Consider the following 26,830-nt stretch of genomic DNA (forward strand, 5'->3'; position numbering starts at 1 on the left):
TACAAAATGGATTACGTTGCTACCTTCATAGAACTACTAGAAGGAGGGCAGAAAATAAGCAAGATAGGCAAGTTAAGTATTTCAGCTGGTGATGAATGCTCTGTAGAAAAATTAATTGGGGAAGGGGATACAGTATATGTGGGGATAGATATTGCAGTCTTAGGGTGGCTAGGGAAGGCTGTATTGAGAAGATAACACTTGACTAAAAAAGACCTGAAGGAGGTGAGACAATGAGCCATGCAAATATATGCAGGAGGGGTGTTCCAGGTGGAGGGACCTACAAAATAAAGACCCTGAGACAGGAGTTTTACTGGGTGTTTTCAGATGAGCAAGGAGGCCAGTGTAGTTGGAGCACAAACAGCAAAGAGTAGAATTGTAGGTGAAGTCAGAGAATTAATTGGAGGAGGTGTGGGAACAGATGGGACATTATAGTCCACTGTAGCTTTTACTCTGAGAAGAGAAGCCACTGCCTCAAATGCAAGTTGCCCAAGGTGAGGTCTGGGCCAGGCTCATCTCTGCATCCTCCTCAGTATCTAGCATAAAGCTTTCACCTAGAAAATGTCGAGGTGTGATTTTTAAAAAAAGTATGTCAACAGAGGACATTCGTGTAGCCTGTAGGGCAGAGTTGGTAGATGCCTACTTTGGTCATTGTTTTAGGCAGAGAGAGCTCCAGTGGAAGTGAAGTGGGGAATGTAGGGCCAGGTGGGCAGACTTGGGCAGGAAACAGGTGGATCACTGGGTGTTCAGTACAAAAGATGGCCTAAAAAAGGTGACTGACCGGCAGGGTGGGCTTCAGGAGGGGTGGATGCAGGAGGCTAGTGCAGCCGCGGGAAGCAGGGAACTATGTAGTAGAGAGAAGCTATAGCAAGAAACCTCAGCCAAGAGGCTGGCCAAGACATGTAAAAGAATGAGAGAGACTGCCAGTGTTGCCTCCTACCTAGAACAGGAGGACCTATGAACAGAATTGAGGAGGTCTAGAGAGCTGGCCTCTCTCACGATACTTAACATGTTACACCTTGTGTTTTATTTTCCTATTGCTTTTTCCTTATTCTCACCTCAAGGGCAGGGAGTATGTCTTACTCATCTTTGTGTCACTCACAGTGTCCACTGCTGTAGGGCATGTAGCAGGTGCTCAGGCAGCACTTGTATTATTTTGGATCAGATGGGTTTGAGAAACATATGTGCCTGCCACCTCTGATTCCATTATTTCTAGAATCATCCCTTTCCTCACATGCTGATTCAGCAATTCTTCCTCAGTCAGGCAGACACTATTCCTGGCCCTCTCACTAGCAAGAAGACATATGCTTAAGCCATGATGTTGGTTCATCATGAAAGGCTGAACATAGTCAGAGGCTGTGTGAAGTTCAGGGTTAGCTAGGCAATTCTCTGGAGTAAACAAGAAGAATTTTCTTTAAAGGTGAGAGAAGTAGCCACTACCAACCTATGTAAATTGTCACCTGCTTCCTTCGTCTCCTGAAGAGGCTGCTACAGGACCCTTCCTGCATACTGCAGGCATCAATAAATACCTGTCTGGTGGGAGGTATACTGACGATTCAATATTCACACTTATTGAGCATCTACAATGTCTGTGGACACAGTTACGCCTTGGGCAATTACACCTATTTTCGGAAGTCAGCTTCAAGGTCATTTTTTCCCCAGAAGCCTCTGTACACTCCTCAATTAGATTAGGATTGTCATAGTCCCTTGTACTTTCCTTTGCCTAGCATTTATAAAATAGTATTTTAAATCCGTTTCCGGTTTGATTGTTCTACTAAACTGAAAGCTCTTTGGAAAAAAAAAAAACAACCCAGATTTTGTCCACAGAACTTAGCCTTGTACAACGCAGGCATCATTTAATTAACGACTGCTGAATTAAATAAGACAGTAAAGTAGAGCGCTAACTGTGAACAAAGTGGAACCCCAGGATATCAGGGGAAGGCTTCTCTGAGTTCAAACTGGATGTTGGAAGAGTAAGTAAGTGGTCAATTCATCAAGTGGGGAACAGGTGTGTGCAAGGTCGGAAGGCGCACTGAAGGTGTGTAATTCTCTGTGGGTGGAGAACAGCGGTATGTATCCGAGGGGCTAGGACGCTAGACAGGAAGGGCAGAGAGGAACGTGCAGAACCGCGGTCCCATTAGGGTTAAGTCCATAACACAGGCGGCAACCCCGACCAAAGAACGAAGCTGCTGACCTCCAAACCCCCTGGGAAAGAAGCAGGGATACCACTGGCAGCACCTCGCACCTCGCGCTGGCCACAGCACATGCCACCCACTCGCTGCGCAACCCGGCCTGCCTGGGGACCTACGGGACTCCTGGGGCACCTAGGGAGGGAAGCCTGGGGCGGGGCGCGCAGGCGCGCTGAGACCTCGAGCCCCAAGGGGCGGGCGGGTGCGCGCGCTTCGTCGCGCACGCGCGCACAGTGGGGGCGACCGCCGCGGTGACGCTGCTGCTGAGGGCGGGTGGCGGCGCGTGAGGCGCGCGATTCCCCGCGTCTTGGGAGCAGTGCCCCGGCCCCCGCCGCTCCCGCCGCCGCCATGTCAGGCCGGTCGGTCCGGGCCGAGACCCGCAGCCGGGCCAAGGACGACATCAAGAAGGTGATGGCGGCCATTGAGAAAGTGCGGAAATGGTGAGGGGCCGGGTTGAGGATGCTGGCAGGGGTCACTGGCTCGGGCCCAGAAGAGCGCCGGACTGGCAGGCGGGATGGGAGTCGACTGGCAGGCGCTTGGGGGGAGGGGGAGCTGGAGAAGGCGGGAGGAGGGTGCAGCTCGCATCGGCGTGAGGTCAGAGGGCGCGACGGCTGCGACCAGTCAGCGGCTCTACCGGCTCGTGGCCCTGCCCACCTGCGAGTGGGCGGTGCGTCGCTCAGGAGCTGCAGGCTTCCGGTCGTGCTGGCCCAAGGAATGATCTCCTCGCACCGGTCCTGGTGCGGGCTTCGTTCTGGTGTCTGCCCTTCGTCCTGGTGTCCGCCCGCCTTTGGAGCCTTTTGCTTTGTGAACTGTCCCATATACTAGCTAACAGCCTGAGTATATTCCGTCCTCCAGAATGAGCGCTGTACGTTTCAACTCGTCTTAAGTTTGGTGAGAGGTTCTCGGTACCTACCTGCCACGAGAAGCAAACGTGGTCATCGAAATCAAAACCCTTTCTTTCCTCTAATATCGGCCCGCACTCTGCGAGCTAGGTAGGCGTTGTCTCTTGGTGCTCTGGAAGCTGTTAGTATAGAAGTCGAGTCCTACCCGTCGTTTGCAAACGGCTCATATAACGTTCATTACACGCGCCGGTTGACCGCCTCTTTTATATCAGGAACTACGTTATACTATCACTGTAAAGTTTCACAGCCAACTACTTGCGCCAGCTTCCTGAGTGCTTTTCTCTGATTACCAATAATTTTAAAAGCTGGGCCGTTGTTAGCTCCCTCCAGGAAGCCTTCCCCAAGCTCTTCTGCCCCTCACCTTCCACCTCCTTTACAGGCCTTCGTTACCTTGGACATTATTTGCATGTTTATTTGTCCATTTCGCCACAAAATCAAGTTCCATATCTCTTTATATTTAAGGGCTTTGTATATAGTTGGGGCCCATTATAAACATTAAATCATGATTTTTCTCCCTCTAAATCTAATCCTCCTAGGTTATTTTGTGAAACCTAAGAATTGGCACACCATATCAGCCTCTATGATTTCCCTGTTTCAGCTCTCTCATTCCCTGGTCAATTTCCTCACATTGCGCGCAGAGTGATTTCATTTTTTTCAAGTGCAAATCTTATAGCACTCCCCTGCTTAGAAAATAATGCTTTAGGGACTTATTGCTCTTAAAGGACCAAACCCAGTACTTCCTGCCTCACCTGCCTGACTCAGAGTGCCCTCTTTCCCAGCACGCTGGTCACCTTCACTTGGAGCCACACTGCAGTTTCAGCTGCCTGGTATCCTTCCTCTGCCCTCACTTCCCCCTTGCCTAGTTAACTCGCAGCTCAGCGCAGAAGTTGTCTCCTTAGGGACACTTCAAGATCTCCGATCTATTAAAGTCCCCCGCATAGAACTTTCTACAACTGTATTAGGTTGAACTGTAAGACATTTCTCATATTTGACTTTTTAACCTACAAAAATGACAGTTTGATAAAGTTACTAATGATAAAGTGACATATTGTGAAATGGGTTCTTTTATATCTGTTTCCAGCTGGAATGCAGGCTCTGTGAGGATAGGGACTGTGTATCTTGTTCTCTGTGTGTCCAGGGCTTAGCACAGGGTCTTGTGTATTAAATATTTGTTGAATAAATGAGGAAATGGAGTGTTTTGTCCAGGAATTAACTTTCAATATCCAATATTTTGTTACATCACAGTCCCTCTTTATATTTCTGTGATGTCATTTGCTGAACAGCATCATCAGTACAATAGTAAGAGTTACTTTTTTTGCTTTGTTGTAATCTCAAATTTGGACCTGAAACTTGAGGTCATACTCCAGGCTCCCCACCTCTTAACTGTCTTATTCAAGAATGTCACTTGCCTGGGGGGGAAGTTACCTACCATTTTAAGGCTTATCTCATAAATTACTTTCTAAAAAAAAAAAAAAAAAACCTTATAGCAGTCATGCCATGGCTTGGTCTTCACCTGTTCCAGAAGCCAGTGTAAGGCTCGGTTTTGTTCGCTGGAAGCATCCTGTCCTGCAATTATTTTTAAATGGAGTCGTATTTCAACCCAGAGTTCCACAGGGGTCAGGAGTTTTCCCCTTCATGGGATATATCCTAGTCTTACTTTGTCTTTCAGCCTTCTTCTCAACTTCATTGCCTTCATGTGTTACAGTGATTTTCTTATCTTTTTCAGTCCTTTGAGCTCCCAAGGTAGGGACCATATCTTATACATTTTTGTATCCTGCAGGGCCTTGTATAATAGGGTTTTTAAAGTATCGATGAAATTGAAGTTTTGGAAAATAAAGTAGTGATGCCAGGTAGATACTGGCATTTGAAAATGTGCTGGTACTCTATATTGGTGTAGTCTGTGAGGTGGGGGCGGGGAGAAAGGCTTTGGTACACTGTACGTAAAGAAAGGTGGCAAGTAGAGAGTTCAGAGCCAAAGGAATTTATCAGAAGTTTTTCTGGAAAGGATGATTTTGTACTGAAGGGTAAGGTAATTTGATGGAGAAGTTTAGAAGGCATTTAAAATTGAAGGAATGATCTGCTGAGAAGTAGGAAGGCACAAGTTATGAACAGAAAGTCTTTTATTGTTTTATCAGTCCTAAGAAGTGTCCTTCTTTTTTAGGGAGAAAAAGTGGGTAACTGTGGGTGACACATCCCTTAGGATATTTAAGTGGGTTCCTGTGACAGACAACAAGGAGGTAAGTGTGGAAGACAGTCCCAACAACAAAAAGGTACCGATTTCTTTCTTTCTTTGATTGTTTCTTAATTATAAAGGAATTTATTTCCCCAGAATTGAGTTGAAAATACTTCAAGGTACCCTCTGTCATTGGTCCACACAAAGTCTCTTTTTTTTATTTATTTCCTTTATTCCCTTTCCTGGGTTACATTCCTCTTTTCCAGGGCTCAGGGAACTATAGCCCAGGCCTGCTCCCTGTGTTGTCAGTATAGCTTTATTGGAACTCAGCAATGCCATTGGTTTCCTTATTGTGTGGCTGCTTTTGAGTTACAATAGCATACTTGAGTAGTTGCCATAAGACCTAATGGTCAGCAAAGTCTAAAATATTCATCATCTGGCCCTTTAAGAAAATGTTTGCTGACTCCTTCTCTTATCCAATTAGCTACCCACTTTGGTGTATTTTTATATGTTTTATATGTATATACGCCATTTTCATTTCTCTTCCATGGGTTTATTTGGACACCTGTGTATTCTTGAAAAACAAAAAATTTTCATATTGGTATTTAAAAATTTTACAGCTATATATAGCTTTGTGCTATAATCTCTATTTCTACTCTTTTGTTCATCCTTGTTTTTGAGAACTTTCCATAATTATAAAAAGTTACTACCTTCACTCTTGCATTATATTCTTTTATATACAGTTACCACATTTATCTACACATTCCCTGGGTAATAAAATACCCAGATTGTCTCCAATTTTTTCCCCCTAATTGTTTTGAAAAATCTCAAATATAAAACATACGGAAAAGTATATAAAACATAGATGTGCAATATAACGAATACATATAAAGCTGATATCCTTGTCAGAAGAACCCAGGTCAAAAAATAGAACATTGCCACTCTCCCAGAGACCTCTGTGTGATTCTTCCCAGCATCACCTTCCTCTTCTCTAGAGGAAATCCTGCTCCTACTTTGGCTTTTCTTACCACTTTTTTAGTCATTTGTAAACATTTTTAACTTTATATAAACAGCGTCATGAAATGTCTGTTTTTTTGTGTGTCTTGCTTTTTTTGCTTAGCATTATATTTATAAAATTCATCCATGTTGTCTTTGGAGTTATTTGTTGTTTTTGGTTGCTATATGGGATTTTATTATAGGACTATACCATAATTTATCTTTCCGATTCTCCTGTACATGGATGTTTGGGTTGTTCCCAGTTTGGGATAATAGGAACAATGCTCCTGTGACTCTCCTAATTCATCATGTGGCTTAAAATGTACATGAGTTTTCCTAGGAGATATTCCTAGGAGTGGAACCTACAGTGTCTTAGGGTCTGTGTATTTTGACCTATACTAGCTAATGCAAGTGAGTGATTGGACCAGTTTATATTCTCACCAGAAACATGAGAGTTCTCACTGCTCCAAGTCCTCATCAACAGTTAGTATTGTTAGACTTATATGTAAAGATATCTCATTATAGTTTTAATTTTATGACTATGTAATTACTAATGACATTGAGCACCTTTTCAATGTTTATTAGCCTTTTGGGTTTCCTCTTTTAGGAAGTGCCTGTTTAAGTCTATTTGGTTTTAGTCTTTTATGATTTGTGGGAATTCTCTGTGTTCTGGACACAAATTCTTTAAATAATATACTACCCATACCTTTTCTCATTCTGTGACTTTCACTTTCTTTATGCTGCCTTCAGTAACAAGTTTTTAATTTTAATGTAGACAACATAATTAAGATTTTTCTTTATAATTCATAATTTTAAATGTCTTAAGAAATCTCTCTTCTTAGAGGAATAGAATTATGGTATAGGATTGGTGTGGCGATTCTGCTCCAGGAGTCCCCAGGGACTCAGGCTCTTCCAACCTTTCTTTTCTTTTAAAAAAATTATTTTGGAGAGTAATGGCTCTATTGATTTTACTTTATTTTTAATTGTGGTAAAACACACATACCATTAAATATATTTTTTAAGTGTATAGTTCAGTAGTGTTAAGTATATTTACCTATTGTACAATCAATCACCAGAACTCTTTATCTTATAAAACTAAAACTAAAACCATTGAACAACTCCCCATTCCTCTGCTCCATTTTTGACCTTGTATCCCAAGGTCAAGCTCCAGCCATTCACTTAGCACATTCAGGTTTGAGGCAGCAGGAGTGGAAGGATGGCAGATGGTATTTTCATGAATTTAAGGAGTTTCCTAGAAGTCGGTACATATATATATTTGTAATAGCCTGTGACATATCTAGTGGCCAGGAATCCTGGGAAAATGTGACCACCTAAAAATTCTATTAATATGGACAAAAATTTCTCCCATAATACACTTTGTTTTTCTTTCCACCTCATGATGACAATACATTTTCTTCTGATTTGAAGGGTCTACTTTTTTTTTTCCATTTGCTACCTCTAAATTAATAAGACTTATTATTTTCCCCTAGAAAGCTTATCAAAATCTGTTTCCTTCTAAACCTGGTAACACCCATAATGCATTTTACCCACCCCTCCCTCACTTCCATCCCCACCTTGTCTTTAGTTTTGACTGGAATGTCATATCAGATATTCAGTTCAACTATTTCAGTTTTTACAGAAATTTTTTGTTTTAGTCATTGCTTAATAGACAAAGTAAACATTATTAATTATTTACTAACCCTTTGCACCTTTTTATTGTTTTTTTTCCAGATTCATTTCTCTTCTTCCTGGAATACATCCTTCAAGAGTATTGTCAAAGAGGGCTTTTGTAGAAAAAAACTTCCTGAAAATATCTTTGTTTTACTTTCATGTTTAATTGATCATTTTACCTGTATATGACATTCTAGGTTCAAAATTATTTTCTTTCAGCATTTTGAAACTATTATGCAATTGTGCTTTTGGTGTTGCTGTTGAGAAATCTGATGTCAATCTAATTCTTGATTCTTTTTAAGGGTGATCCGCTTGTATTCCTGGAAACTTCTAGAATTTTCTTTTGTCTTTGTTCTTCTAGGATTTCTGTAAGACTATCTAGCTTCTCTATTTTTGAACTTTTCTCTCATTTGTTTCATCTCTTTATCCTTTCCTCATGTATTCTGATTTCTCAACCCAGCTGTATCTATTTCTGTTATTAAACTTACTTGCTTAATTTTTTTAACAACTGCATTATTTATACCAAAATTTTCAATCGGTTCTTCTTCAAAACAATTTTCTAGTATCACTATCTTTCTGAGCAGACTTACTGTGTTTTATTTAAATTCTTCTGTTCCATTGCCATGCTGGTATAGCTTGTTCTGTTTCTTGTCTTTCACAGTACTTGTTTTCCTTCGATGTCTGGTAGTTTTTTTCTGCTCACTCATCTTTATTCTTTTGGGACTTTGAGCTGCTTTAGCTAGTAGTGGATATCTAAGAGGAATATGTAAGCCTAAGCTCTGGTTTTCTCCTCCTCTAAATGAATTTAAGAGATGGGGTTATAGCCTCAGGATTCAGCCTTTCCCCTTTCCCATATTCCCTGCCTCCCAATACCAGTCTCCCTAGTGCTACTTTTATATAGGAGCAGCCATCTTGCCTTGTCATTACCAAGGCCAAGGAGCTGGTGGATGAAAGTTAGGAGGGCTCAGAGCCACCTTTTATTCTTCATCCAACTTTGGCTCTGGTGATGCTATTACCCATAAAGCCCAAAGGTCAGGCAGTTAAATTTCTTGAGTAGTCTGTATATATGAGGAAAGGACACTGTTAGAAAGTCCCCTGCCCCAACCCATTTCTCACATAAGTCCCTGGCCATTTCCCATTTCATATTTTCCCAGGATTTAGTTCCCTTGGACTCTCCCAAAAGCTTCTTACAGTGTTTGCGTTGGTTTCTGAGCCGAGCCCTGAGGTCTATCAGTTGTTCCTCTAGTGGGCCATGGTAGTGATCCATCTTCTAAGGGAATATAGACCTGTTAGATTAGGAAAAATAGATGATGATGATCAAATTGTTAAATTAAAAATGTGAAGGATACAAGGGAATGGGACATTGCCGATGGGAGAGTAAATTGGCACAAATTTTATACGGGTTAAGTTGACTACACACACACACACACACACACACACACATGCATATATGTATACGTAGTTAAAAGCTTTCAGTGATGGATGTATTAATTAACTAGATGGTTAATTAATACATCAAATCACCACAATGTACACTTAAATATCTTACAGTTTTATTTGTCAGTTATAACTCAGTAAAGCTGGATGAGGGAAGCCTTTCAAAATATTTATCCCTTTGATCTAGAAGTTTTTTCTTTAGGAGTTAATCTTCGGGAGATAAACATGACGTGTACAAGGTACATTACAATGTTGAGCATTAAGGTATTATTTATAGTATTAAAAATTACAAGCAAAATAAAGATCTTATTGTGGAGAATTCGTTAAGTTATTGTGCACCCTCATCTTGTAAAGCTTTGTAACCATTATAAAAAAGATGTAGAAGATTACTCAGTGGTATAGGAATATGTTTTTAATGTGGTGAATGAGGGAGGGGAAGCAAGTTATATTACTATATCATGATCCATTTTCATACAAATATATGTGTAGCTTATTTCTGGTCGTACAGGTGATTTTCATTTCTTTTTCTGTATTTCCAGAATTTTCTATAGTGAATATGTATTTTACATGAACACAGAATTATTGAAATAAAGATAAAGTAGAGATCATAAAAATATAATGATAAAGCCAAATGTTGGCATGGGTGCTGTGAAACTAGTACACCAAATATATTGCTCCTATCCTTTTAGAGAGTAGTATGGTAATGTGTGTTTTAAGAAAAAATAATATGTTTATATTTTCTGATTTAGAAGGAATTTTTTTGTGTGTATTTATCTGAATAAAATAATCCAGGAAAAAGTAAATATTGAGCATTGTGGTGTTATTCCTAGTAGCAATAAATACAGTCCTAAATAAGTTAATGCTAAATGTCCAGTAGTTGAGAAGTGATTAAATTGCGGCATATGGAATATTATGCAGCTGTTAAAAATCACGTTTATGTAGTTTATGTAGTAAAATGGTAAAGTGTTATTACACTAAAATTATGTCTGCATAGGAAAAATGAAGGGAAGGACATGCATACATGTGTATAGTTAATTTATTGTAAAGATAGAGTTACAAACAAAAACTATTACTAGTGCAATGTATGTATAATAAATAGACATTATAAACAGTATGAATTAATGAATTTGGGATTACCCAGATTTAAACTTTTGGCTGTTGGGATGCTCTCATTAGTAACTCTCCTTTCTTGTGGGCTTGTTTGATGCAAGCTAGCTTACCTTCCCCCTGTGGTTCCCCAGTACGTGTAACTGACATCCTACTTGAAGGAAATAATGTTATAGGCAAAGGTTGACGTGGGTGATCATGTCAAATGGATGGGTTCATTGGTCAGGAATAGAGCTAGTAGGGGACTCTACCTCATAAGTTCTTGCATTACATATAAGTGACTTCTTCCTTTGTCCAGTCAGAGGTCCAGTCTTCTTTCACTTACTTTTTCCTGCTATTGTTCTAAAATAAGAATTTTTCTAAAATGAATATTTTGTGTTTCTTGCCCGTCCACATAGGAAAGTGGCAGATAGAGCATTCTGATCAGGGCAGAAAGCAGAAGAGTACCATAAGAAACTCTGGTGGAAGCCTACGTATCTGCTTCTTACTTTTGATTCATGATATTAGCGCAAGATAGGTCCATTTTACAAATAGAGATGCTGAGGCTTGGGGACGCGTTGTCCAGGATTTTGTTATTACTTGAGACCTGGATGCTTAACTGCTGTCGTTATTCCTGTTCATTCCTAACCCAGAACTCTCTGGCGTCTCAGAGAGCACCATTATCCCTCTCTGTGAGTGTCCTTCTTAGCTCTGTCATATTCCTCTTTTTTTCCTTTTCTAGAAAGAAAAGTCAAAATCGAATGGTTCAGCAACCCGGGAACCTAATGGCTTTCCCTCTGATGCTTCAGCCAATTCCTCTCTCCTTCTTGAATTCCAGGGTGAGTTGCATCCATATGTCTTCCTTGCAGGAAAATGAAAACTTAGATGAACCTATTAATAAGAATAGTTCTGTGTATCATTTCGGTGCCTACTGTTTTGCTGGTATCTTGCTAGGCACTTTACACAAGTCTCTTCATTTCTACCTCACAATAACCCTGCAAGATAGATGATAGCATCCTCATTTTCCATTTAAGGAAACTGAGGCTCAGAGAAGTGAAGTTACATATCTAAAGTCACATAACTAGTAATGACAGACCTCATGTTAATTCCTGGTTTTCTGGATCAGAAACTCTTATACTGTATATTTTATGATAGCGCCTTAGAGTGGGTCACCCAAAGCCAGGGCATCTGCCTATCCAGAATTAGCATAAGTTTGCCTCCGAAACCAGTCTTCAGTAAACATCCTGCCTGTGTCAGCACTGCATTCATAATGTTATCTTTTACACCTGTGTGGCAATTACTTTACAAAGCACTTTCACTTTAGTTTCTCATTTTTATCCTTATGTCAGCCTGTGATAGAAACCAGGCAGTTATCATCATCCCTAGCCAAGGAAACTGATGCTTAGAGAAGAAAAGTATTTGCCTAGGCTCAAAAGTAACAGAGCTTTATTCTTTTTATAATACAGTGCAGCTTCCATTTTAGCATAGAAGATTGTGGTCTTTATAGAAGAAAAGACTAGAAAGGTCTTACGACTTTCTCTTCAAAACTAGACTGGTAGTGTGCAGGTATCTCCTCTCCCTTACTCCACCCCACCCCACCCCACTGGCTCAGGTCAGTGCGGTATTGGAAGGAGAATACAAGGAAAAGGTTCTAGCTATGTGTGGGGTGTTCAATAATCATAGAACTCTAGGAGACGTATGAGGCTTCATTTTCTCATTCTGGCCACGATCTCATCTTTTTCATTCATTGAACGTTTAATGAACAACTGCTATGTGCCAGGTACTATGCACAAGAAATTCAAGGACCAGTAAGCAGTAGAGCCTGCCTGCATAGGGTATAATATAAGAAAACTGGCATGTAAAATCATAAAAATGCAGGAGTGTACAGGATACAGCAGGAGCATAAAAGAGAGAGTGGTCATTTCCACCTAAGGGAGCCTGGGACACAGGGCTCCTTGGATGATGTGATGCTTCAGCTTAATGTTGGCTTGTATAGGGGCTTTCTGGGAAGACTAGAAAGAGCAAGTCCTAACAGGCACCTGTGCATGAAGCAGCTCTTCGTATGGAGCCAAGGGTGTATATGGACTAACAACAGGCTGTGAGCCTGGAGATTAGAAAGGATTGTACATTGTGATAGGGCCATTTTGTGCCTGCCCAGAGAGCACTGGGGTTTGAAATTTATCCTTTAGGCCAGGGGTCTCCAACCTTTGGGCCACGGACTGGTACTGGTCTGTGGCCTGATAGGAATCAATCCGCACAGTAGGAGATGAGCGGCAGGCGAGTGAGCGAAGCTTCATCTGTATTTGCAGCTGCTCCCTAGTGCTGGCATCACTGCCACAGTTCCACCTCAGATCATCAGGCATTAGATTCTCATAGGAGCACCGGTCTCTGGTGTCAAAAAGGTTGGGGACCTTTAGGCAGCAGGGGAACCATTGAAGGATTTAGATCATGCTGGCAGTGGACTGAAGTACAGTTGGGAGTACGTGGGATTGAAGAAAAAGCAGTTAGGTGGCTGTTACTGGAGGCCAGGCCAGAGATAATGAAGCCTGAACTAAGGCAGCAGGAGAGGAAGGAATGAATACAAGTGATAGAGCAGAAGGATGTATCAGATTTGGTGACTGGGTGCTAGAAGTGAGGGAGAGGAAGGAGATGACATATGTGTCTAAATTGGTGGTGACTTTAAGCCTTCACACAGCTTTCCAGATAGGAATCTCTTGGTCTTTGAAGCATGAGATGAAGCCTGGGCCGGTGAAGGGCCTGAGCTAACTACCTCTAGACTCCCTGCTCTTACAGATAGCCAAGAGTGTCAGAAAGATTTTGTCATTTTCTACACATCTTCTGTTGTGAGAAAGGTTGAAAGGCACAGCTGTTTCTCTCTCTCACTGGACAGTGAATAAATACCAGATCTAAGCTATAATTGGTGGGTAATAAAGGATTAATAACTATATTCTGACCTTCTTGAAATCTACATGTTGTATAAATCTAAAGATTCTAGCTACATCTGGTGCTTAGAATATGTGTTGTGAAATAGAGAATGCTTAAATTAATTAACTTAGACTTTGTTGATAATTTGCCATGCAGAGGAGCCCCACGAATATCTGCCTTCGATTCAGGATGTGTCTGCAACAGTGATCATTGTACCCGGTGTGTCCATTGCTTCCTGAGATATACCAGGCCCTTGGCTCTGTACTGCATTACTCTGGAGGAAAAATTACCACCCTCATCTGTTGCCTTTTTCATATTTGGTTTTAGATGAAAACAGCAACCAGAGTTCTGTGTCTGATGTCTATCAACTCAAGGTGGATAGCAGCACCAACTCGAGCCCCAGTCCCCAGCAGAGCGAGTCCCTAAGCCCAGCACACACCTCTGACTTCCGCACAGATGACTCCCAGCCCCCTACTCTGGGTCAAGAGATCCTTGAGGGTGAGTGTCAGTTGACCCAAGATGAGGATCTAGGAGGGGCCTTGCTGCTTGCTTTTGACGTTTCTCTACTTCAGAGTAAGAGGTTAGAGAAAATGCCACAGAACCTGGCAGCCTCAAGCCATTTGTTAACAGTTTTGGCTGTTTTGGAGAATGGTTGTATTTTCCCCTCTCAGAGAATGAAGGAAGAAAATAAGCAACACAAGTGAGTGCCAGGCTCTGTGTGAGATACTTTCCATGTTTAATGCCTGGTATAATTCCCAAGCCCTGTGAAATAGCAGCTATTATCTCTATTCCTGGACTGTTTTACAGATAAGGAAATGGAGTCTTAGGTTAAATTGCTTGTCCAGGATCACATAGCTAGTAACTGCTGGAATTGGGTGTCTTCAGTTTTATTCCTTCTAACTTCCCTATGTGTTATATCCCGAGAATTTCTTATAATATATATTGATTTTCTGGCAATGTTGCCTCTTCACAAAGGCACCTCTACATAGCTCTTAGGGAAGCTCTCCCAGCTTGAGGGGGGCCCTGCATTTATGCTTACCTTGCTGCTTTTTCAGAGCCCTCCCTGCCTGCCTCAGAAGTTGCTGATGAACCTCCTACCCTCACTAAGGAAGAACCAGTTCCACTGGAGACACAGGTAAGGAGGCACTTTGGGTTTCCCAGTTCCTAAGAAGAAAGAAAGGACTCTGTGAATTGCATCTATCACAGTGAATGTGCTATAGTAGGGTGGGAAGGCAGCATGGGAAACTGGTGTCTCTGGGTTATAAGGTAGGGGAAGACATTTTGTTATCTTCAAGAAGGTTGGCATTGGGCTTCTGAGTTGTAATTAGGGTGAATGGGGAGGTTCTGGTTCAGAGAGATGGCCCTATAATTCCATGTTCTGGCTGCTCCTAGATTGCTGAGGAAGAGGAAGACTCAGCTGCTCCACCCCTGAAACGCTTCTGTGTGGACCAACCCGCAGTGCCGCAGACAGCATCAGAAAGCTAGCACTATCCTGGCGCCTTTCTCCTCCTGGCCCCGCCTCTATTTATTGGGTCTGGTTCTAGCCATGCTGTGTTGCTGGGGTAAGGGCAAGCACTGGGGTCCAGAGCCTGCACATAGGAGCCTTCTGGGCTGGAAGGCTGACATAGGACTTGGGGTTGTAGCATCATCTCCCTGTCCCTGGCACTTGTGTCTGCTTGCTCCTGAGAAGAGGAGCACTCATGTCCTTTATGCACCCCAAGTAGGCTGGAGTATCAGCCATCCCAAGATTCATCTGTCACCTTCAGGTAGCAGTCTCTGCTCCAGAACCTCTGGACTGAGCTGCTGGCGCTTGTACAAGAGGAAGGAAATGTGGAAGGCACCCTCTAGAGAGGAGAGTGTCTAGAGTTACTTGAACTTGAATGGCGACTATAGATTCCTGGACTTTCCCATAGGGCTGGGTGCCCTCTAGGCTGCTGATGGAGAATGCCTGGAAAGAGACTTGGGAAGGAAGGGGCTTTTCTCCACATGAGGGCAGAAAAGTCCTTATAGATTTCTTGCTGTCCTGGCACTTCTGCCCATTCCTGAGGTTATCTTGCCTCTTAGGGACTCTCTAGCTGCTGACAGTTCTTTGTCCCCCACCGTAACCATCCCCTTCCCCCAACAAACACATGCAGCTTTCCCTGTTTTCACCTGGACATTTCATTCCAGCATCCCCTGCCTCCTGCCATGGTCCCCAGCACTCATGCCACAAACTGCCCCAGCAAGAATTGAGGTCTGACAACAGTACCTGTCCCCCACAGTACTCCTTCAGCTAAGACTTTCTCAAAAGTTCCTTTTTCTTTGAAATCTGCATGTTTAATTGAACTTTGTGATTTTATTTTTTGTTTCAAAAAAGTTTAAGAAATGGAAATGGGCAACAGTGAGTGAAGACATATTTTAGCACTGAATAGAATATTTTTAAAATTAAACTATTTGAAATATGTCTTGTTAGTATCTGACTGTTTCATTCTTGAAGGTTATGGGGTTGAGGGCAGGGGAGGTTGGAGGCTGAGTGCTTGCGAAGTCACTGTGGCCTGGGCTCTGCCAATCGTCTGACTTCCACAGAGTGTCTTTCTGATGAAAAGATTTGGAGATGCCATTTGAAGTTGTCATGTAGTTCAAATTATAACTCTGTCTTTGTGTACACCGAATGCAACCAATGATGTGTTTTCCGCATCCAGGTCCTTAGAAGGTTTTCATAAGTTTTTAAACTTTAAATTATGGCAAAATACACATAACATAAAATTGATCATTCAAACCATTTTACAGTGTACAATTCAGTGGCACTAGGTACATTCATGATATTGTGCAATCACCACTGCTATCTAGCTCCAAACTTTTCATTATCTCAAGCAGTAGCTTCCCATTTGCCCCTTCCACAAGGCTCTGACATTCACATATCTGCTTTCCTTTTTGCTCTTGGTTCCTGAGGGTTGAAAAGAATTCCACATTCTATATGTTCAAGAAGTTCATTTTATTATTCCTTAAAGTGATCTTCTCATTTCTCTCAGGGATTCCAGGTATCTTTGGTGAGACTAGAATCCAGGTTCTGCCCTGTTTTGTCATTCCTAGTTTGTTTTTTCTTAAAAATATTAAGTGTGTACTGTCAAGTTGTTAAACAAATGTCACAGATACTGGAATTGTGTATGGTACATAAAATAAGTATGTTTTAATGTTTTGAAACAAAGAAAGTTATTGAAAGTATAATGACTATGATCATAAAAAAGACCAGGCAGATTTAGAAAAGAACTAAATGGAGTTTCTGTAAATGAGAAACAATTACAGAAAGCAAGTATCACAAAAGGTAAGCAGGAGAGAAAACTAGCAAGGAGAGATAGCAGTTGGCATTTGTGGTTACTTCTAGGTGCTAGGACTGGGAACACAGGAAGGCAGGCATCCTGTCCCTCAGGAGGCTGATAGACTGGCTCAGGAGCTGGACCTCTCCAAGGAACTACATAAAGCGTAGTATGATAGATGATAGAGTAGAGCCCAAAAAGGAACATGTAGGATCACAAAAAGGTGTAATAGAAACCATCTCTTTTATCGACTTCCACTTGAGCACCACTTCATTGATATTCTAAAAAATTCAGGCTAGCAGTCTCCACTACCATCCCAGAATCTTAATGTGGTAAAGGTTATGAGGAGGACTAGAAAAAAGAGAAGGGGAAAAGTCAAGGAATGACCACAAGTTATTTACAAATAACTTGTAAATTCCCTCTGGGTAAGTGGTAGGCCCAATGCATATGCACATTTGAATTAAAAATACATATGAGCCTGCTAAATTCATTGAATATGAATAAGCACTAATGAGCAATAGAGTTTTATGGATTTTTGCTCAAGAGAACTTTGGAGTATTCAAAAGGTGAGTGCATGGAGCAGATTTACTCATCATCTTGGAAAATGGCATTTCTTTGTTTTACAAATATTTGTCAACAATACATCCTGGGTTCTCTTTAAAGTTCAACTGCTGGACATGTGGCCTCTGCCTTTCAGGAGCTTATAGTCTACTAAGGTAGAAATGCTAGATAGGTGTCTAGGCAAGGGTGAGGGGGGGTGGGAGGGGTAGGGATGGTGGAGGTAATATACTATTAGGGCTCAGATAACAATCTTGGAGGCTTTGAGAGAGATCATAAAAGTTTTATAAAAGAGGTAGCAGTTGAGGCTGAGCCTTGAGAAATTTGTCTGGATGTGAGGAAAGACTACTCCAGGCAGGTTAGCATGAGCAAATAAGTGGAGGCCATGAGGCATGGGGTATGTGTAGGGAGTAACCTGGGAATTGGGTGTTCGTTTTTCCAACTTTATTTTGAGAATTTTCAAAACTACAGAAAGTTGAAAGAATAGTTTAATAAGCTATGTAAGCCCTTCTTCACCTATATCTACCAATTATTATTAACATTTTGCCACATTTGCTGTATCTTTTTTTTTTTTGCTGAATTGCTTGAAAATAGGTTGTTCTCATTTTTACTCTTTAGACCTAAATTCTTGAGCTTGTATCTCCTACGAATAAAGACATTCCCCAACATGACCAGAGTATCATTATCATACTCAAGAAATTTAACAATGATAGAATAATATTTAATATGAACATTCGGATTTCCAAAACTGTCTGGATAATGCACTTTATAGTAGTTCCCCATGCCCCCAGATCCTGGATCTAATCTAAGGCCACACACAACATTTAGTTCTCATGCTTCTTTAGTTTCCTTTTAGAACCTTTTTTGGGAGGTAGGTAGATAGGTATCTTTCATGTCAGTGATATTTTTGAAAGGTCCAGGAAGTTATTTGTAGAATGTCCCACAATCAGGATTTGTCTGTCTTACAAGGGTTTCAGGTTAGATGATTTTGGTTAGAATACTACAGAGGCAATGTGTGCTTATCATTGTCTTATATCAAGAGGCACATATTGTCAGTGTGTCCCATTACTGGTGATGCTGAGTTTGATCACTTGGCTAAGGTGGTATCTGCCAGACTTCCACCTGTAGTGTGCTTTTAAATAAGTGCTTTGTAGAAAGTGATAATTTTAGACAGTTCTCCAACAACCTTTTGCCCATGATTTTAGCATCCATTGATGATCTGTTTCTGAATCAGTTACTTCATTGGAGGTTGCAAAATGGTGATTTTTGTAAACCTGTCATTTTTTGTATATTCATTCACTGGCAACTTTCTGTAAATAACAGATTTCCCTTCTCTTTCACTTGTTTCTCTTTTTCTGAGTAGTATTAAAAGCTCATAAATTACCATTATATGCAATGTGTATTATATTAGTTATATTAATATATGTGTTATATTAATCCATTACTGTCATTTTTTTTTTTAATGTTCAAATTGTCTTAGTTTCAGCCAGTTAGATCCCTTCATGCTGGTTCCTGTGTCCTTTTGACATGTTCCCATCATTATTTGAGCAGTTCTTTACTTTCAGGCACAATAAGATGTTCCTCTTGCAACTTGAACTTTGCCAGCACTAGTCATTTTTCCAAGGAGCTCTGGATCCTTTTAGTTGGAAATGGTATTTAGAAAATAGATAAACCTGGTTTTGCTGCAGAGTAAGGAGTTGGAGGGATGTAGAAAGATTGGGGGCAGATTGTGCAGGGCCTTGAAGGTCAGCTCAGATAGTTTGGTTTTACTCTGTTTGCTTAGAGAACCAACTGTTAGAAGCCAAGAACAGAGGAGTGACATAGTGTGCAAGATACGGTGGAGAGGAAATAGGGAGGCAGGGGGACATATTAGAAGGACCTTGCCCACCTGATATGTTTGTATATATTGAGAGGAGACTTATAGTTCTGTCGGTTTGGAGACAGAGTGAGCAGTGACAGGTACATAGAAAATGAAATAATAATAGACTGAAGCAAACCAGGGGAAACGAAGAGAGGAAATGTAATCAGTTCACCATGTGGATCACCTGTGAATAATCCATAATTGTAAGTTATACACTGAATTTTGATTTGACTGCAATATAATTATTTTGAGAATATTCTTGTACATGTGTTTTTAGGAGAGGACAAGGGCTAAGTCCTCATTTTACATTAAGTCAGCAGCTAATATTAAAACGGAAAAACTAAGACAGCATTACATAGGTTATTTAGAAGTATGGAGGTAAAATACCAGAGGAAACAGCTTAACAAATTGAAAATGGCTGCCTAGGGAAGCAGGAAGTGGATGAGGAGAGTGCCATGGGTTGCTTTTTGTAGAACTTTTTTTTTTTTTAAACTGTTTATGTGTTTCCATTTTAGAACTATGTTCATCTTACCATGAAAAGTACATAATTTTAATGTTTAAAATATTTTAAAGAAAAGAAGTCATAGTAGTAGTTTTGGCCAGAAATAATAAATGCCTGAAGTAGGATGCTGTGGGGATGGCAGGAAGGTGGTAGTTCAAGATCTCAGGCAGGTAGAATTGATGTTACAGAAGTCCCCATTATCTGTGGTTTTGCTTTCCATGGTCTCAGTTACGCTATGGCAACCGTGGCCTGAAAATATTGGATGGAAAATTCTAGAAATAAACAATTCATTAGTTTTAAATTGCACATTATTTGGAGTAGTGTCTTGAAATCTCACATCGTCCCGCTTTGTCCTGCTCAGGACATAAATTATCCCTTTGTCCAATGTCTCCACAATGTACGTTGCCTGTCTGTTAGTCACTTTGTAGCCATCTTTGTTATCAGATCAACTGTTGGCAGAATCACAGTAACCCTTATTTTACTTAACAATGGCCCGAAAGCGCTAGAGTGGTCATGCTGGCAATTTGGATATGCCAAAGAGAAGCCATAAAGTGCTTCCTTTAAGGGAAAACATGCATGTTTAGGAAAAAAATGTAGGATACGTTAAACTTTCATGACAGAGAGCTTTTCTAAAAGAAGGTGTTTATTGAGCTAAATTCTAGCCAGAAAGAGAACCAAGCCCTGGAGCATGAAGTTTAAATCACCAGCAGCAGGGCTAGTTGAAGACAACATGTCTACCCTCCTGGAGTTGTTGAGCTCTTATATGCAATTTGGAAAATAAAGATAAAAATTGCTTTAAAAAGCATTTACATTGGTTATAGATAAAGGGGGTGGTAGGTGAAATGGGACTAGTTCTGGGATAGGTGCATAGTCTGTAAGGAGGAAGCGTTTGCTCTTTGGATTGGTTGTGGGCAGCAGTCTACAGTTCATGCATAAGCAAGAAGTGCAACTGCCTGGTAGTCAGCTACTCAGCTATTCTTTTCGGGATAATGGCGGAAATAGCCACCTAGAAGTTAATCCAAAGTTTCAACATACATTCAGGAATGTAAGGAGTCTTTTGTTGGTCTTGCCCCCTGCAGTTAACCGATTAACCTCTGTTGTCTCCTTCCATCCCCAGGCTTGCTGTAATTTAATTTAGGACCTCAGAATTTTCTGCCTGTCACATATATAGGATTCGATGCTATCTACAGTTCCAGGCATCCACTGGCGGTCTTGGAACGTTTCCCTGGGCGTAAGAGGGGACTACTGATCTGTTTGATTCTATGGCTATGGAGCTCAAGGGAGGTCAAGGCTGGACCTGTGAGGTTGTAAGGAAAGTGAGGCCATTAATAGAAATAAAAAAAACAAACAAACACCCAGATGGAGCAGATGGTAGAGGGAAGAAGATAATAAATTGTGGGTTTGGGATGTTTTGAGTTTGAGGAACCAACAGGACAGGCAGGAAAAGACTAGCCAGAAGCTGGAACTTTCTAAGCAACGGTCTGTGTCTGCATCAGTGAAGGCTGAGTGTGTGGCAGGGCATAGCTCCATATGACACAGACCACAAAAACAGGCACTGCTGACTGAGCTCATGTCATAAAACTACCCAGGGGAGACCTGCAGAGGGAAATGTGCTATGCTTCTATTGTGTCATTCCTGCATTTAAGCAATCACAGTTGACTTTGAGCGGTAGAAGCACACATTTTAATCTCTGCCCTTTATTATTGTTTATTCAAATGTTGGGAAAACACATTGAACAACAAATTTTGCTAAGATTACGATTTAAAAAACCTTGAGAGTTCAGTGAAAGCAAATGTGGGCTGGAACAATCGTGAGAAGGCATTAGGAAGAAAAGTATGTAATTCAGATGCATAGAGGAGAAAGAAATATACTTACAGCAGTGGAGAATAAACAGTGAATTCTGGGAATTAGGAGGAAGTGGTCTACTTGGGGCTTGCTGAGAGTTAGGCATTCAAAGACTGGACAGTAAACTCATAAGGGTTTTGTTGGCAACAGGAGTCAATGAAAATATTAGAACAGGAAACTGATAGTTACTTTAGTTCCCATTTTTTTTCCCCATGTTCAGGACAAGATGTTAAAATCTTATGTTAATCAGATTGTTTGTAAATTTGAGCCATAGAAATGGAGAACATCCACCAAGCGAGTCACATTAAAGTTTATTTTTTATATTGTAAAACTAGTACTACAGAAAATGAATTGAAAAACATAAAAAAACCCCAAAACAACCCAGTAATTCCGCCTCTCCAAGGTAAGCACTGTTCTTTACTTGGGGAGGCCCTTATCAACTCCTTATTTTGGGGCTCCAGTTGATAAGCTGTGCACTCAAAGCTTTACCTCTAGCTTCCACTCGGGATTCAGAATTCCAATTATGTTCTGGATGGCTCTCCAGGGTGCCTCAGGTTCTCATGGCTAAAACTGAGCCTATCGCTGATTCTCTCATTCTAGATCTCTACCAATACCAGAGCTGGATTCCAGCCCATATTGGCCCCAAAAGCTTAAACAATTATGGTGACTGTTCTCATGTGCCATTAGATGCTTTTTTTGAAATACCAAATATTTTCCTAAAATTTGTTTCTTAATGTTTTTAGAGTCTTTACTTTTGTACTCTATTAGCTATCTAGTCATGCAAATGTCTCTCCCATTCGTCACCTAGTCTGTGCCTCTCAAATCTGTCCGCCTGTCTCCACTGATCTTGTTACATTTGAGGCCCTTGCTATCACTGCCACAAACTATTGCAGTTTCCTTCAAAGTGGTCACTTTAATTGAACCATCAAATGCTGTGCCCAGGGTGATCACTTCTTTTGCCACTCCCGTCTCTTGATACTTTCTGCCTCAAAACCCCTGTTTTAGGCACATGTTCTGAATTTACCAAGTCTGTCCTGCTGCTCCCTCTGCCTATGTTTATCATTTTTGTGCCTAGTCAAGTGCTACTTATCTTTTTACAATCAACTCAAATGCCATATTTCCTGAGGTTTCTCCTAATCGTTAGAAGAAATGGCTCCTGAAGGAAGATAAGCTCCCTTCTCTGGTAGGCAATCAGAGGAGTATTCATAGGGGTGGCCTCTGACCGAAAACTTGTTTTACTGAGGGTATACTTCTCACCACAAGGTGAGAAGAAAAGAAGAAAACGTCTGGTATGGGCATACTGCATTCAGGGACATCTAGCAGTCCAGCCCTGTTGAACAAGCTGAGAAAGTATGTTCTTGTGCCACTGAGGATCTTTGAACTGAGGGAAACACTTTTGTAGGGAGAGAATTACTATGAATGCGTTTCTGATTGCATTGCATACCCAAACAGATTTTGGACTATGTGGGTGCAGTGAGCTTGGAGAAGCAGCTCAAATGTCCTCACCCAGGCAGTTATCACTATTTACTGTGCACTTTGTTCAGCACTTGTCTCATAGAACTGGTTGTCTTATTTTTTTCAGGGCAGTCTTTTTCCCCCTATAGCACCTAACAGGGTTATTAACATTGTAGGTGCTAGTAAAGACCATTTGAAGGAATAGTCTCTTTAATAGATGGATGCCCTTTAACATTTTTGTCAAGAAGCTTCTATTTTATCTTTTCCAGTCAGCTCCTAGAAACAAGCACCATACTAATATCAAGATCTCAACCACACTCTCGTCCAGAAGTTAACTTTGGGGTGAACAGGCTGGAGTTCAAGTTGCCCTTCAGTAGGGCCTTTGCCTGGGCAAGGTCTTGGGGTTACTTCCCGCCAACCCCTTCTCCCATCCGATCTACCCGGGCGTGGCCGAGCGCGGCGCCTTTAAGGAGGGGGCGGAGCAGAAGTGGAAAGACAAAGCCCCTGGCCGCGCTTTCCCCCTCCCCCCTCCGGCACGCCACACGGACAGTGGTGCCCGGATGTCGGTGTCGCCGTCAGTGACAGATGGCGCAGTGTCAGTATATGTTAAGGGGCTTCTCTGGCTTGACCTCCTTGAATTCCCGGCTTTTCGGTTCCCCGCTATTTCCCACTACCAACTCCGCCTCTGGAAGTCCGCACGCCCGTCACCACAGCTTACATAACGTGACCTTTCACCTCTTCATACTGCCCTCTGATGCGCTGCAACCCAACTAAGCGGTCGGGGAAGGGGGCGGGACCCAAGAGCAGAGCGGCAGTTCCTTTGAGCCAATAGGCTGTGAGCGCTGACCAGCTCTCCGCCTATTGGAGCATTAGCCACCGGCGCCACAGGGGAGCAAGTTAGTGTGTGAGCTGGCCGGGTGGGGGGGTGGAGGGGAATCTCCCGCCATTTTTCAATAATTTCCTCCCGTGCAGCTGAGGAGTCGTGACTGCCGAACGCGGGGACTGGTAGCGAAGGTTGGCTGGAGGCTGCCAGGCGGAGCAGCGGTGTGCGTGGGAGTTCTGCGCCCTTAGGTCCAGTTCCATGGCCCTCGCGCGGCCGCGCCAGCAGTGAGGGAGCCGACTTCGCGCCGCCCTCTCACCCCTCCCCTCCCCCATCCCACCCCCGGGAGCCAGGCGCTCGCTCCGGGCCGCGGGGCCTAGTGTTGCGCCGTGGGCTCGCCGAGCAGCTGCCGCCGCCTTCTTTGCAGCCGCCGCCACCGCGATGGCGCCGCTCCTGGGCCGCAAGCCCTTCCCGTTGGTGAAGCCGCTTCCCGGCGAGGAGCCGCTCTTCACCATCGCGCACACTCAGGAGGCCTTCCGCACTCGGGAGTATCCTTTTCTAGGGGCGCCAGCCTGGCCGCCCGCGGGGTGGGGCATAGTAGGTTGGGGGTCGCTGGGCCGGTGGGCCTTGCTGCCCTGCGCCAGTGGCAGATGTCAGCGTGCTCGGCGACGGCGGGCCTGAACTCTGAGCCCGAGCCCGCGGTTCTGGGGGGCAAGCGGGCGGGGGTGCGGGCCTGCCCCTCTCAGGGCGCTACGGAGCCCCTCGCTCTCCATCCTTTTCCCCGGCTCCGCACTTTGTTCCCAGGCCTCGCTGTTGAGAAGAGACCCCCTCCCCCCCCGGGGTTGGCTTTAGGCCCTAAGAACCACGGGGAGCAGGATCTTCTTTGCTTTTTTCTTTTAAAATTAAACCTTCAACGTAAGTTTTTGAAATCGTATCCGCGCGGCCTCGTGATCGGCTTGTACAAGTCTCGACTGCGTCGTACCCCGATCTCTGCGGGGGCATTTGTGTTTTTTCTCTTGCCGAGTGGACTTTAGGCTGGTGATGAACTGACAGGATTGTGAGGCACAAAACCAAGAATAAATTTCCAGACTTAGAGGAAAGGGAAGGAAAACAGTTACCTTGTAGGAGCTGCTGCCCTTCTTCCCTGGGCATGCTCAGGTTTGAAGTTTTGACGATTTAGAAGGAGGTTGGTTTTTGATTGTAAGTAAAATAATAAATAGGTACCATGATAGACTTAAGATTTTTATGTTGTATTTTAGAAGCACCAGGCTAATGTTTTAAATACGCAGCATCCTCTCTTCTAATCATTGTTTCTTGCATAAGGTTATTAGTCTTTCGGTTAAAAGTTGTACGACTTTTATTTACTTTTTTTTATCGATGCCAGTTGAGTCCTTTTCGAAGCTTAAGCGTAAAAATGGTTTCTGAATCAAGCTTTCTTTAATGTACTGAAAACTTCAAGAGTGAAGGCTAATGTATTACTCAGTTTTACTTAATGTATAATTTTAGCCCTTTCCCTTTGGAAGGACTTGATTTCTTGTGGTTTCTGTTAACTTCTGTATAGAGAAGAAAGTGCCCATGTGAGCGATATCATTTAATTTCTCTTTGATTCTCCTTTTAATGTAATACTTTATAGAATAATCTCATTCTTGTTTGAGTGCAGTTTGTGAATGTTGGATGTTTACATACAAAGAGACCTGGGAAGTGAGTCCGTGCTGTAAGAAGGCTCTTAAAATATGATTATAGCATCTCAGAGCTGAATTGATCTAGATGGTCAGATTCTCCTGTCTGATTTGTCAGGTGGGCCCAGAGAATTGAGGTTGACTTGTTAAAGGTCACACATACTGTAAATGATGGGAGTCAGGCTTAGAATTCTGTGCCTCAGAATTTTCCTACCTCATCCCTGTAAGTAAATCAAAAGAACGGTGGAATGATCCTCCTTCCTTTTGATGCTAGTCCACTTTTGTGTCAGTTTGTGATATAAGATAAAGATGTATTTAAGAGAGGGGTGGGAGTGGTAATTGGTTCTTTTCCTTGTCCTGTTAGGGTTTTTGGATTGCTCTGGAGAAGTATACTAGTTCTACTAAATGTAGCATTATTCTAAAGATGCCCTACTTTTTTTTTTTTTTAAATAACATTCCAAACATTAGTGGAGTAAAAAATTACTCGTGGGAATCTGCCATATCCTTTTAAAATGTTATTCAGATGTCATTTTGTTTTAGCAGTTGATGGTTACTCACACTATTATCAGGTGTTAATTTTTCAGGTCTGGTTCTAATGGAGCATAAGAAACATGCAGTAGAGAACAGACAGGTTCTAAGTCTGATGGGTACTGAACCATGGCAAAAATGGCTGTAGATAGCTAATTTTGAACTGGCAGCACAGGCTTTTTCATATTTACTGATATCATTGAAATATAATGATATGTATTAGGAGTTACTCTTTAATGATTACAGTTGAAAACTAAAACTTCTAAAATGGTATGTATTTAATAAAAATCTTCATTTAAAAAATTTCCGATACCAGTATTTAGAACCCTTTTAAAGGAGTTCTTAAATTGTGTTATATATTGGGTGAAATTGCTCACTTGGGAATTTCTACAATTGTAAGCACTTTAAGGATGGTTTTTAAACAGTTGTATTGTGTGGTTGGTAGGTTGGCATATTTCTTTATTAGACTATTAGGGATTTCGTAGACGGAAACAAATATGTGATTGGGTAACAGCTGCATTTGAAGTAGTTATTTCCAGTTCTTAATTTATATTTGCAATTATGTTTTTAATAGGATTTGATACTTTAATTTTCTCCTAATGCTTGCCTTTTGACTGTATGTGTATTCTGTAGCAAATTTATGTGATGTTTTATTGACTTAAAGCTGTGAGTATTGGTATGTTCTCGAAACATCATTGTACATCTTCATTAAACTTAATAGTGGTCATTGTGAATCATGCACACATTTAATGAGTGGGTGTTATATTATTGATGATTGTGTTTATTGTAATGTGTCTTTGAATCTGGTACATTACTCTAGGGTAGTACTACAGGCAAGACACTAGAACTTCGTTGGAAAAATTTATTGGAATCAATTCTTGATGTGATTATTTGACAATAAGGTGATAAC

At 41.8% G+C, this 26,830-nt stretch overlaps 2 protein-coding genes across 4 annotated transcripts in view; both read left to right on the forward strand.

Annotated features, from left to right (window-relative positions):
• The first annotated feature begins 2,409 nt into the window (after positions 1-2,409).
• BCL7B (BAF chromatin remodeling complex subunit BCL7B) lies at positions 2,410-15,827 on the forward strand. Of its 2 annotated transcripts, none has more exons than XM_039849213.1 (6): positions 2,410-2,626; positions 5,250-5,358; positions 11,194-11,290; positions 13,704-13,874; positions 14,432-14,511; positions 14,769-15,827. In XM_039849213.1, the coding sequence occupies exons 1-6, from the start codon at positions 2,535-2,537 to the stop codon at positions 14,859-14,861; spliced, it is 642 nt and encodes a 213-aa protein (XP_039705147.1). In that variant the 5' UTR covers positions 2,410-2,534; the 3' UTR covers positions 14,862-15,827. The 2 variants fall into 2 exon arrangements, with proteins under 2 accessions (XP_039705147.1, XP_039705148.1); XM_039849214.1 differs by having other exon boundaries at positions 2,411-2,626; positions 5,250-5,325; positions 14,769-15,820.
• Positions 15,828-24,140: 8,313 nt separating this feature from the next.
• Positions 24,141-26,830, forward strand: part of BAZ1B (bromodomain adjacent to zinc finger domain 1B) — a 58,381-nt gene continuing 55,691 nt past the window's right edge. For both annotated transcript variants that reach the window (XM_039849210.1, XM_039849211.1), the window contains exon 1: positions 24,141-24,261. In XM_039849210.1, the coding sequence (XP_039705144.1) occupies positions 24,155-24,261 (107 nt within the window). In that variant the 5' untranslated portion in view covers positions 24,141-24,154. The remainder of the gene's footprint in view (positions 24,262-26,830) is intronic.

This window comes from Pteropus medius, unplaced genomic scaffold, assembly GCF_902729225.1.
Source record: "Pteropus medius unplaced genomic scaffold, Ma_sr-lr_union100, whole genome shotgun sequence".
Classification (NCBI taxonomy): Eukaryota; Metazoa; Chordata; class Mammalia; order Chiroptera; family Pteropodidae; genus Pteropus; species Pteropus medius.

Bases quoted from the DNA above. Each gene is read 5' to 3' on its own strand.
- BCL7B (XM_039849213.1), top strand. From the start codon at position 2,535: ATGTCAGGCCGGTCGGTCCGGGCCGAGACCCGCAGCCGGGCCAAGGAC. The intron at 5,359-11,193 runs GTACCGATTTCT...TTCCTTTTCTAG, and splicing joins ACAGTCCCAACAACAAAAAG to AAAGAAAAGTCAAAATCGAA. The intron at 14,512-14,768 runs GTAAGGAGGCAC...GGCTGCTCCTAG, and splicing joins CAGTTCCACTGGAGACACAG to ATTGCTGAGGAAGAGGAAGA.